At 43.0% G+C, this 13,031-nt stretch overlaps 1 protein-coding gene across 2 annotated transcripts in view; it reads left to right on the top strand.

Moving 5' to 3' along the window:
* GID4 (GID complex subunit 4 homolog) overlaps positions 1–13,031 on the top strand; it is a 42,824-nt gene that overhangs the window by 5,420 nt on the left and 24,373 nt on the right. For both annotated transcript variants that reach the window (XM_060203222.1, XM_007526197.2), the window contains exon 2: positions 2,326–2,385. In XM_060203222.1, coding sequence (XP_060059205.1) covers positions 2,326–2,385 — 60 coding nt within the window. The remainder of the gene's footprint in view (positions 1–2,325; positions 2,386–13,031) is intronic.

Here is a 13,031-nt window from a genome sequence, read left to right as displayed (position 1 = left end):
TATTTATCTATTTTCTCTTTTTGTTGCCCTTGTTGTTTTTCATTGTTGTTGTTGATGTCGATGTCGTCCGTCGTCGTTAGGACAGAGAGAAATGGAGAGAGATGGGGAAGACAGAACGGGGAGAGAAAGATAGACACCTGCAGACCTCCTTCACCACCTGTGAAACGACTCCCCCGCAGGTGGGAAGCCAGGGGCTTGAACCCGGATCTTTACACCAGTCCTTGAGCTTTGTGCCACGTGCGGTTAACCGGCTGCACTACCGCCCGACTCCCTGTGAACAAGTTTTTATGTGGGCATGTACCTTCCTTTCTCAGGTCCCCAAGGTCCAGTAGGAATACTCTGGGTAACATTTCGAGAGCTTGCCACACTGATTTCCCAAGTGGCCACACAAGCCAGTATGCCAGGCTCCCAAAGCCTCCACATCCTCATCGACACTTAGTATTTTCTGTCTTTAGACTACAGCCAGCCTCAGGGATATCTTACTGTGACTTTGAGTTTCCCTGCTGACTAATAAGGTGGCTCGTGTTCTCATGGGCTTTTAGGGAGTTTTTTTCTTTATTGTTATTTTGATTTTATTTTATTTATTGTGTTTGTGTTTCTGGTGGGGTCTTATTGCCATTGTCATTATTGTGACTGCCCCACCTCTGTCATTCAGGAGGTCAGGAATAAAGTGAAAGCCAGGGCCACTGTGAATGGGCATGTGAAAAAGAACAGCTATTGTTCCAGCTGTGCTGGGCGCCCATCCCACTAGGCATATGCTTTGCTGCTTTCCTTGTTCTTAGCCAAGAGGCCGCTGCATGAGCACCATGTGCCCAAGCTCACCAGCCACCCTCACAACCCACCTGGGCAGAGTGGGGAAGCCACGTGGTAGAGGAGGCCAAGCTGAACTTCTGAGTCAGAGCAGGTGCTGATCACTACAGGATGGAAGCCAGTTCACAGCTCACTTTTTAATCTCATTAGCCTCAATTCTTGCCACCTGATACCCTCACTGGCAGCTGTAAACCCCCAAATAATTGAATTCAGCATGAATTGTATGCACAGAGTTTAAGGCCCAGGGTTAGAGCTCTGTGCCTTTTAGTAAAAGTTCTCTGTGTGGACTGATCTGTTAGGTGGCTCCTGCTGCCAGGCTTATCAGATGAGGATGGTGAAAATGTCTTGGCACTTTTGCAAAGAATACATTGGTCAGTAGTGCCAAAGCCAGAGCCCTTAGCCTTGGTGAGGCCTGTGACACTGGTGATGATCTTGTCCGGCTGCCTGAGCTCATTGCAGTCTATGGTTCTCTCCTGGGTATGTGACTGCAGGTGACTGGAACAGCAAATCTCATCGATGTCACCAAAGGCATGAGTTTCTTCAGAATAAGACCTCACTTAACATTAAAATCTCTGTGAGCTTCAGTACTACTAGACTTTGTTTAGCTGCTGCTGCTACTTCTCTTTCTCCATCTGGTTTGGTTTTTTTGTTTTGTTTTGTTGGGGTTTTTTTTTTGTGTGTGTGTGGCACCAGAGCCTCTCACGTTTGCTTTTTACCACTCCAGGCCATTTTCTCATTCAGAGTGGGGGGAGAGGAGACATCACAGCACTGGAGCTTCCTCTGTTGCTGTAGCACCTCCCAGGTGGTGCTGGGATTGGAGCATATGGCAGTGCAGGAGGATCCCATCCCAGTGAGCTTTCTCTCCATCCCTGCTGGCTTGAATCCTAGGGTTCTGTTTTCTGCATGAGTCCTGCTGTCACACAGCCTGGAAGTTTTATATGGCTTTGCATGCCTGGATGTCTTCAGCTACAGGCAGTCGCTCCTCTTCAGAACAGTCCCTGAGGCCTCTCTGGGCCCCCTCTTCCTCACCAGCGTCTTTCCTGGAAGCCCCAGGAGATTTGAGTACACATCTCATTGGCCAGAGCTAGCACATACAGGCCTTGGAGACATCAGGACTGGCCCGGGCTTTGGGGAACAGGTCAGGTGCCAGGACAGGATCTGGGCTCCACCAATGCACAGAGAAGGAAACCCACTTGGTTGTTGGGTGGGTCTCCTGCAGTGTTGGCAGCCAGGAGCTGATGCCTACTAATACTTAATATCTGTTATGACTTTAACCCCTTCTAGTGCTTTTAACAAGGAACACAAGCATTTGGATATGAAATGGGGCTTCAGGCCACTGCCTCATTCAAAGAGAGTGGGGCAGGGAATACCATGGCACTGGAGATACCTCTGTTGCTGTAGCACCTCCCATGTGGAGCTTGGACTGGAGCCCTCTGCCCATGTACACAGCAGGAGCAACTTGTCTCCTTTGTGGCCTTTTAATCTGTAACGAGATTATGTGTCCTTTCTTTCCAGCATGTGGACACAGGGAACTCTTACCTTTGCGGGTACCTGAAGATTAAAGGCCTTACTGAGGTAAGTGCTCATTCAGGTGAACTAGATCTTGAATGTGGCTGCCACACTTGGTGATTTCAGAATGTTAAGGATGTGGTCCAGGAGGTGGCACTGTGGATATAGCATTGGACTCTATAAAGAGTGAGGCCCTAAATTCAATCCCCAGCAGCACATGTACCCAAGTGATGTCTGGTTCTTTATCTACCTATCTATCTATCTGTTTATCTATCTTCTTCATGAATAAGCAGAAATCTTAAAAAAAAAAAAAAAAAAAAAAAAAAAAGGAAGGAAGTTAAAGGCAGTCAACTTCATGGCCTGGGAGGTGGTGCAGTGGTACAGTACCCAACTTGCGAGCAAGAGGTCCTGAGTTCAGCATCACATATGCCAAAGTTATGCTCTGGTTTGTGTGTTCTCTCTCTCTCTCTCTCTCTCTCTCTCTCTCTTTCTCTCAATCAGGGTCATTGCTTGCTGCCTGCACTATGATCCACTGCTCCTGGCAGCTATTTTTTCCTTTTTTTTTCTTTCTATTTTTATTTGACAGGATAGAGAGAAATTGAGGGAGGATGGAAGATAGGAGTGGAGAAAGATAGATGCCTGCTTCACTGCTCATGAAGCTTCCCCCATGCAGGTGGGGAGCTGGGGCTTAAACCCGGTACTTGTGCATAGTGATATGTGCACTGAATGGGGTGCACCACCTCCTGGCCCTGCCTCTCTTCTCTCTTGTGGATTATGATATGATAATTCCCTCTGGTATAATTAGACAGATCTTTAAAAGAAGAATGGAAGAAAAAAATTAATAACCAGGCAATTTCAACTGTTCAGGCCTGATTAATTTGCCCTTTTTTTTAATTTTTAAAAATTTCTTTATTGGGGTATTAATGTTTTACAGTTGACAGTAAATACAATAGTTGGTACATGCATAACATTTCTCAGGTTTCCATATAATAATACAACCCCCACTAGGTCCTCTGTCTTCCTTTTTGGATCTGTATGCTTCCCCCCACCCCCACCCCGGAGACTTTTACTTTGGTGCAATACACCAACTCCAGTTCAGGTTCTATTTGTGTTTTCTGATCTTGTTTTTCAACTTCTGCCTGAGAGTGAGATCCCATATTTATCCTTGTTTCTGACTTATTTCACTTAACATGATTTCTTCAAGCTCCATCCAAGATGGGCTGAAAATGGTGAAGTCACCATTTTTAATAGCTGAATATATTCCATTGTGTATATATACCACAACTTGCTCAGCCACTCATCTGTTGTTGGACACTTAGATTACTTCCAGGTTTGGGCTATTACAACCTGTGCTGCTAAGAACATATATATACACAGATCTTTTTGGATGGGTGTGCTGGGTTCCTTAGGGTATATCCCCAGGAGAGGAATTGCAGGATCACATAAGGTAGGTCCATTTCTAGCCTTCTGAGAGTTCTCTTGACTGCTCTCCACAGAGGCTGGACCAATTTATATTCCCACTAGCAGTGTAGGAGGGTTCCTTTGACCCCACAACATCTCCAGCATTTGCTGCTGTTAAATTTTCTGATGTATGATACTCTCACAGGAGTGAAGTGGTATCTCATTGTTGTCATTATTTGCATTTCTCTGACAATCAAAGACTTGGAACATTTTTTCATGTGTTTCTCGGCCTTTTGGATCTCTTCTGTGTTGAATATTATGTCCATGTCCTCTCCCCATTTTTGGATGGGGTCATTTGTTTTCTTTCTTTTTTTTTTCTAAATATTTATTTATTCCCTTTTGTTACCCTTGTTTTACTGTTGTAGTTATTATTGTTGTTGTTATTGATGTCATTGTTGGATAGGACAGGGAGAAATGGAGAGAGGAGGGGGAGAGAAAGACAGATACCTGCAGACCTGCTTCACCAATTGTGAAGCGACTCCCCTGCAGGTGAGGAGCCGGGGAGCTCAAACCTAGATCCTTATGGCTTGTTTTCTTGTTCTTGAGTTTGGCAAGCTTTTTATAGATTTTGGTTATTAAACTCTTGTCTGATGTATGGCATATAGGGATCTTCTCCCTCTGTGAGGGGTCTCTTTGTTTGGGTATTGGTTTTTTTTTTTTTTGCTGTGCAGAAGCTTTTTGATTTGATGTAGTCCTATAGGTTTATACTTGCCTTAGCCTTTGTAATTGTATTCATTTCATTGCAGATTCCTTTAAAATTTGTGTGGAAAAGAGTTCTGCCAATATTTTCTTCTAAGTATCTGATACTTTCTGATCTAACATCCAAGTCCTTGATCCACTTGGAATTTAACTTTTGTATTTGGTGAAATATAGTGCTTCAGTTTCATTCTTCTGCATGTTTCAACCCATTTTTTCCAACACCATTTGTTGAAGAGACTCTACTTTCCCCATTTAATAGTCTGGGCACCTTTGTCAAAGATTAGATGTCCATAGGTATAGGGGCTTACTTCTGGGCTCTCAATTGTATTCCACTGGTCAGTGTGTCTATTCAACTACCAAGCAGTTTTGATGACAATGGCCCTATAATACAATTTGAGATCTGGGAGTGTGATACCTCCAGTTCTGTTCTTTCTTCTCAAGATTGTTTTGGTAATTCTAGGTCTTTTTTGGTTCCAGATAAACATTTGTAGCATTTGTTCTATTCTCCTAAAAAATGTGGTTGGGATCTTGACAGGGAGGGATAGCATTAAATTTGTATATGGCTCTGGGTAGTATGTTCATTTTAATTATGTTAATTCTTCCAACCCATGAACATGGGATATCTCTCCACTTCTTTGTGTCTTTTTCAATTTCCTTGAGTAGTGACTCATAATTTTCAGCATACAAGTCTTTCACTTCTTTGGTTAGGTTTATTCCTTGATATTTTATTGTTTTTGTTGCTATAGTGAAAGAAATTGATTTCTGGATTTCATTTTTTTTAAGATTTTTTTTTTTACTTTTTATATTTATTTATTTCCTCTTTTGTTGCCCTTGTTTTTTAGTGTTGTAGTTATTGCTGCTGTTGTCATCGTTGTTGGATAGGAAAGAGAGAAATGGAGAGAGGAGGGGAAGACAGAGGGGGAGAGAAAGATAGATACTTGTAGACTTGCTTCACTGCTTGTGAAGTGACTGCCTTACAGGTGGGGAGCTGGGGGCTCAAACCAGGATCCTTATGCCGGTCCTCGCTCTTTGTGACATATGTGCTTAACCCACTGTGCTACCACCCGACTCCCAAGATTTTATTTTTTTATGAGAAAGATAGAAGGAGAGAGAAAGGGCCAGACATCACTCTGGCACTTGTGTTGCCAGGGATCGACTTGGTACCTCATGCTTGAGAGTCCAAAGCTTTATCACTGTGCCACCTCCTGGACCACGATTTCATCTTCTAACTTAGTGTTTGCATAGAGGAATGCCACTGACTTTTGTATGTTAATTTTGTAGCCTGACACCTTACTGTATTGCCTGATGATTTCCAAAAGCTTCTTGCTGAATTTCTTAGGTTTTTCTATGTATACCATCATGTCATCTGCAGATAGGGAGAGTTTCACTTCTTCTCTTCCAATCTGTATCCCTTTAATTCCTTGCTCCTGACTGGTTGCTACGGCAAGAACTTCCAACACTATGTTGAATAGTAATGGTGATAGTGGGCAGCCCTGTCTAGTACCTGATCTGAGGGGAAATGCTTCCAGTTTTTCACGATTGAGTATGATGTTGGCTGTAGGTTTGCTATATATAGACTCCACTATCTTCAGGAATTTTCCATCTATTCCCATTTTTTGTAGCATTTTGATTATAAAGTGGTGTTGGGTTTTGTCAAAGGCTTTCTCTGCATCTATAGATATGACCGTGTGGTTTTTAGTATTGTTTTTATTGATGTGGTGGATCACGTTGATTGATTTACGTATATTAAACAACCTGGCATCCCTGGGATAAACCCCACTTAGTCATGATGAACAATCTATTTAATATACTGCTGTATCCGGTCGGCTAGAATTTTGTTCAGTATTTTCACATCTATGTTCATCAGAGATAATTGGCCTGTAGTTTTCTATTATGACTGTGTCCCTGTCTGCTTTTGGTATCAGAGTGATGTTGGCTTCATAGAAGCTGGAAGGGAGTATTCCTGTGTCTTCAATTTTCTGGAAGACTTTTTTTTTTCCCTTTTGTTGCCCTTGTTGTTATCCATTGTTGTTGTAGTTATTATTGTTGTTGTTATTGATGTTGTTGTTGTTAGATAGGACAGAGAGAAATGGAGAGAGGAGGGAAAGACAGAGGGGGAGAGAAAGATAGATACCTGCAGACCTGCTTGTCCGCTTGTAAAGCGACCCCTTGCAGGTGGGGAGCCAGGGGCTCGAACGGTATCCTTTCGCTGGTCCTTGTGCTTCGCGCCATGTGTGCTTAACCCTCTTCACTCTCACCTGACTCCGTTCTGGAAGACTTTTAAAAGCAGAGGTATTAGCTCTTCCTTGAAGGTTTTGTAGAATTCATTTGTAAAACCACCTGGTCCAGGACTTTTATTCTTCGGAAGGTTTTTGATAACTGTTTCAATTTCGTTAGCTGTGATGGGCCTGTTCATATTATCTAGTTCCTTTTTATTTAACTTTGGAAGTTCATAGGTATCTAGGAAATCTTCCAGGTTCTCTAGCCTGGTGGCATATAGTTGTTCATAGAAGCCTTGCATAATATGTTGAATTTCTGTGGTGTCTGTTGTGATATCTCCTCTTTCATTTACAATCCAATTTATTTGGGTCTTCTCCCTTTTTTGTTTTGTGATTCTAGCTAAAGGTTTGTTGATTTTGTTCACTTTTTTGAAGAGCCAACATTTACTTTTGTTGATCTTTTGTATGTTTTTCTTATTTTCAGTGTTATTTATTTCTGCCCTAACTTTATGGTGGTACAGGGGACTGAACCTGGGACTTTGGAGCCTCAGGCATGAGAGTCTCTTTGTATAACCATTATGCTATCTACCCCGCTTCTTCTAGGTCTTTAAGGTGTGCAATCAGGTTGTTTATTTGTGCTTTTTCTTATTTCCTAATGTGTACTTGTATGGCTATGAACTTCCCTCTCAGAACTGCCTTATCTGTGTCCCAAATATTTTGATAGCTTGTGTCTTCATTTTCATTGAACTCTCAAAACATTTTGATTTCTTCCTTGATTTCCTCTTTGACCCAGTAGTTGTTAAGTAGTGCTCAGCTGTTGGGTTGTGTTTTCTCATCCATCTTCCTACTTCTGTGTCTTTTAACAGGTGAATTCAGGCCATTAACATTTATTGATATCAAAGAAAGAAGATATTTTAACGCCATTCTTATAGAGTTTTAGAGTGTTCTGATAGATGGCATATTTATGGTGGTCTGACTGTTTATAGAAGACCTTTCATAACTGCTTTCAGGGCAGGCTTGGTGATAGTTGATTCCTTCAACTGTTGCTTGTCTGAGAAGGTTTTTATGCCTCCATCTAGTCTGAATGACAGTCTAGCAGGATACAGTAGCCTTGGTTGAAAGCCTTTCTCATTGAGCACTCGATAGATCTCTTGCCATTCTCTTCTGGCCTGTAGTGTTTGTGTGGAGAAGTCTGCTGCTAATCTTATGGGTTTTCCTCTGTAGGTGACTCTGTTTTCTTCTTGCAGCCTTCAGGATCCTTTCTTTATCCTTATTCCTTTCCATTCTAAATAGGATGTGACTTTGTGTCTTTAAGTCTGAGTTAATTCTGTTTGGGACCCTCTGGGCTTCTTGAACCTTTATGTCTTTGATGTTGTCTAGACTAGAGACGTTCTCAGCTATTATGTCATGAAAAGTACTTTCTTCCCCTCCGTCTCTTTCTTCCCTGTTGCTGAGGAGTTATTCTGATGCAGTCTCCGCCTCCAGGTTTTACTACGCCCCGCGAAATCCTACCAGTGCCCCCTTCAACCAGTCCTGGCCCCACACGTCACCCCTGGTTGTTGCCCAATAAAAAGTCCCCTCACCCCCCCCCTCTCTCTCTGGGCTCTCAGCTCCCCCTCTCTCAGATCTCGCCCCCTTTTCTCCCCCCCGTGGTCAGGTAGTGGGGACGGCCATTGCCGGCTGGCCCCACGTGGTCTGAACCAAACCCCCCCCCATCCTATAATAAAGATTTGTGTACCCCTTTGCTCTAGACGTCCACTCTCTTCTCCGCGGTGCAGCCTGACACCAGACTGCCACAACAACACTTCCCCTGGTAAGCCAATAAAGCATATATCATTTCTTTTGAAGTCATCCTATATGTCTCTGTTGTTGTTCAGTATCACTTAATCTCTTTTTGAAATCTCTTACTTCGTTTTTTAGTTGTCTCTAATTCGTCCTCGATATTGCTAATTCTGTTTTCAGCCTCATTTATTTTTTAAAAAAAAATTTTATATTTATTTATTTTCCCTTTTATTGCCATTGATGTTTTTCATCATTGTAGTAGTTATTATTGTTGTTGTTATTGATGTTGTCGTTGTTAGGACAGAGAGAAATGGAGAGAGGAGGGGAAGACAGGGGGGAGAGAGAAGATAGACACTTGCAGGCCTGCTTCACTGCCTGTGAAGCGACTCCCCTGCAGGTGGGGAGCCAGGGGCTGGAACCGGATCCTTATGCTGGTCCTTGTGCTTTGTACCACCTGCACTTAACCCACTGTGCTACAGCCTGACTCCCCAGCCTCATTTATTCTATTCTCTCTCCCTTTTACTGTTTTCTGAAGTTCATCTATTTTGTTATTCTCTCTCCCCTTTACTGTTTTCTGGAGTTCATCTATTTTGTTACCCTGTTCTGATACTGTTTTAGTTTGTTCAGCTAGTTGTGTTCTTAGCTCAGTATTTCAGCTTTCAGCTCTCTAATAACCTTGAGATAATTAGTGTTTTTTTCCAGTGTCTCATTTCTTGTTTCTGCATTTCTGATAACAATTCTTTCAAACTCTTTACTCACTCCTGTGACTATTTCCTTAACTAGCATTGGGATGTTGGCCTCATTATTCTGTGCTTCAACCATTGGAGGGATTTTAGCTGGACTCTTGTCCTGGTTCATTTCTCCAATATTTCTTCTTCTTGGTTTAACCATTCTATATAGTATGTTATGAGGTCCTTCTCTCAGTACTTTTCAAATAACTGAACACTCTTGCCTGGATTGATTTATGTCTAAGTAAGGTACTTAAAGAGTTCACAGCTGTGAAAATTAACAGTGTTTCAATATTATTTCAATCCCTGAGTTGAAGCACAGTGGCTGTTAAGCCTCTTTTGTTCTTTTTCTTCCCTGTAGGCTATGGGAGCCTGAGGGCTTTTAACCTATAAGTAGGCTTCTTAGCTTAATCACTCACTCCTGACTAAGAGATAAAGCAGGGTGTGGGAGAGATAGCACAGTGGTTATGCAAAGACTCTCACACCCCAAAGATCCAAAACTCTGGGCTCAATTCAGCTTCTCTGCCAAGCCGGGCAGCACTGTTGGGCCCTGTGAGTTTCTAAACATGTCCCGCTTATAGTCTATAGGTGCTGAGGCAATTATTCACCATGTTCTAATCAGGATAACAATGTAGAAAGGTTCCCACCACACAGCCCCACTGCTAGGTCACCAGGATGTAGATCTTCTCTTCAGTTTCCTGGTCAGTTCTCTGTCCCCCGATATCAACACAGGGCCTCCCCACTGCTGCTCCAGCCTCTGAGGGCAGCAGCAATGGAGACTCACAGTTGCATTTGGTAAATCTTAGGGGAGTCCTCTCCTCTCTTCAGCAGTCTTTTTGTTGGTAAAACAGACTGGAGGTGGTGCCTCAACTGGTAAACTGCCAGACTGTTACCAGCTGCTCAGTCTCTTCTTAGGCTCCTCTTTGTCCACAAGCCACACATGTTTGCACTCACTGTTGATTTGGTGGGTTCCTGAAGTCTTTTTAGTCCTCCCTTGTTGCGGTCCCAGGTGATCTCACCTTTTTTCTAAGTGTAAGCCTCAAGCATGTGGTTTTGATAAGTCCCACTGGGAAACGTACAGATTCACAAATCTCTAGTGTTTATAAATAAGTCACAGTGGTCCGGGAGGTGGCAGAGTGATAAAAGCTTTGGACTCTCAAGGATCCTGAGTTCAATCCCCGGCAGCACATGTGCCAGAGTGATGTCTGGTTCTTTCTCCTATCTTTAATCTATAAATAAAATCTTTAAAAAAAATAAAATAAAAGTCACAATGTAACCACAGTTTTTTTCTAATTGGGGTTGTGGACTCTGAAATTCTCTAAGCCCCCCGCCCCCCAGGTTACTGGAACAATGGAAAGTGACTTGTCCACTCTCCAACAGTAGGGCATTTTCCTTTCTTCGAACCTCCTCTCTAAACTGAAGAACTAGGAATTTTGAAAGCAAGACAGAGCTTCCTTTTCCCACTTGCAAATAAACAGGAAGAAGACGGTGGCTGGACTTGTCACAGAAGGTCCTGGGCTTGACCTGGCTTCAGTGCCCTGTGGCTTCATCACTCTTACTTGCTTGGTGGTCCAACAGTATTGGGATAGGCTACAGGGAACAGTGGAGAAATGCTGGTTTGACTTTCTCACTTTGCCCCTCCCTGGTTGTGTGGCCCTTTCTATCTTTTCTTTCTACTTTACTCATCTATAAAGTGGAAACTAAAAAGACCTGCTCTTTTTACTCAAGGGGCTGGCCTTAATTGGAAGGAGCAAAGTACGAGTCAGTGGTAGACTATGAATGATACAATTATCATTTGTTTATTTTAATTATTTCCGGATAGAGACATTGAGAGGGAATAGGAATACAGAAGGAGAAAGACACCTGCAGCAGTGATTCACCACTTGTGAAGCTTCCCCCCTAAATGTAAGAACCAGGAAATTGAACTCTGGGTCCTTATGCATGATAATGTGTGCTTTTAACAGGGTGCCCCTACCCCCTTATCTTTTTTTTAACCAGAGCACTGCCCAGCTCTCACTTATAGTGGTGCAGGGGATTGAACCTGGCACTTTGGAGCCTCAAGCATGAGAGTCTGTTTGCATAACCGTTATGCTATCTCCCCTGCCTTCATGTCATTTCTATTAAGGCACAGGTTGTCTTCAGTTTTGAAGCAGTTTCAGTCTCCCAAATTCCATCTCTTTTAGAAGCTTGATCAAAAATTCTCTGTTATTTCACCTCTAAGGGTAGACAGTGATGGCCAGATGAAAGATGCTGAACTTTGAATTTATGTGAGTAGAGAACATACAGTAAACAGAATATGATCGACTGTAGGCAGCCAGATGTGTCTATTAACTGAATGTCCAACCAGAATTGAACTTTGTAAGGAAACCAACTGTGTTTGTAATGTGAAATGTGAACATTGCTCATTCAGAATGAACCCAGTCACTCACTCACTCAAAGTGAGAGGTTTGGGGTTTCAGCCATAGTCTCCCTCATGTGCACAACATGGATAATGAACTCTTCAGCTAGAGATGGTTTACTTCTCAGAAAACTCCAATTCACAAACTGGAATTTTATGTATATTTTTTGTTTGTTTGCTTGCCTCTAGGGTTATGACTGGAGCTCGGTGCCTGTACACTGCTCCTGTGACTTTTTTTTTTTTTTGATCAGAGAGAAATTTAGAGGGGAGGGGGAAATCAGAGAGATAAATTACTGCAGACCTGCTTTACAACTTGTGAAGTGACTGCCCTGCAGAGGGGGACCCGAGGGCTCTAGCTGGTCTTTGCACTTCATACTGTGTGATTAACACGGTGTACCACCGCCCAGCCCCAGCCCCCATGTGTTCTTTTTGGAAATGAAAGCCTAGAGTTGTGGGAAGAAGGGGTGTCAAATAGCACCCATTTTGCTGTTCTACCAGCCACTAGTAGGGAGAGGAGTATCCCCTGGGAGCCCTAGCCTTGGAGGAGCTTGGCTGGATCCACTGGTCCCTCTCTGGAAGATGTGGAAGGTTGAGCTAAATGAGGATGGAACCAGGGGAGCGGGTCACAGTAGCCAGGCTCACAAGAGCCCAATGTGCTAGATTGCCTGCACCTTCTGGAAGTTCTTGTTGGCTGACTGGCCAGTTGACTATTGTCACCCAGGAGGCAGGTCTGCATGGGGTGTCAGGCCCTTCTTGGAGAGCTTTAGGTGAGCCTGACATCAGTGAGGGGCTGGGTAGGACAGTTTGAAACACCTGGAAGCCCAGGCCCTTGTGCAGGCTTTAGTAGGGTGATGCACCTCCCTTTTCCTCTACAACCCCCCTCTTCCCTCTAATTCTGCTGGCACTTTTCTCTTTGACAGAATGACTGTTTGGCTGCAGTCAGGAACTCAGGTTCCCTGCTCTTGCCCTGGGTTAGCTTTGGTTTTGGGGTTGACTCGTGTACATACTATCTGTCATTGCTTAGGTATGCACTTAAAAGTAGATGAGAGCTGGTGGGTAGCCTGTAGTCACCCTACTCAATCGCCTAAAACATTTTAGAAATAATTAACTGTTAGGAAAACTAATGATTTGAGCCATAAGCATTTTCTTTTCTAAAAGGACCACTGTATCATTTTTTTTTATTATGAAAGTGTTGAAAAGGTATTATTAAGGTCCAAAGCTCAGAAAATGGATATAAGTAGTTTTTCAAGTTTTCCTTTCTTATTCTTTTCCCTTTTTCTTTTACCAGGGCACTGCCTAGCTCTGGCTTATGATGGTGCAGGTGATTGAATCTGAGACCACAGAGCCTAAGCCATGAGGCTCTATATGTTATCTCCCTTGTCTGATATAAGTAACTTTAAAAAAAATATTTATTCATTAATGAGA

This window comes from Erinaceus europaeus, chromosome 12, assembly GCF_950295315.1.
Source record: "Erinaceus europaeus chromosome 12, mEriEur2.1, whole genome shotgun sequence".
Classification (NCBI taxonomy): Eukaryota; Metazoa; Chordata; class Mammalia; order Eulipotyphla; family Erinaceidae; genus Erinaceus; species Erinaceus europaeus.
The sequence above is the reverse complement of the archived record's forward strand: the minus strand, read 5'-3'. Positions and strand labels throughout refer to the sequence as shown.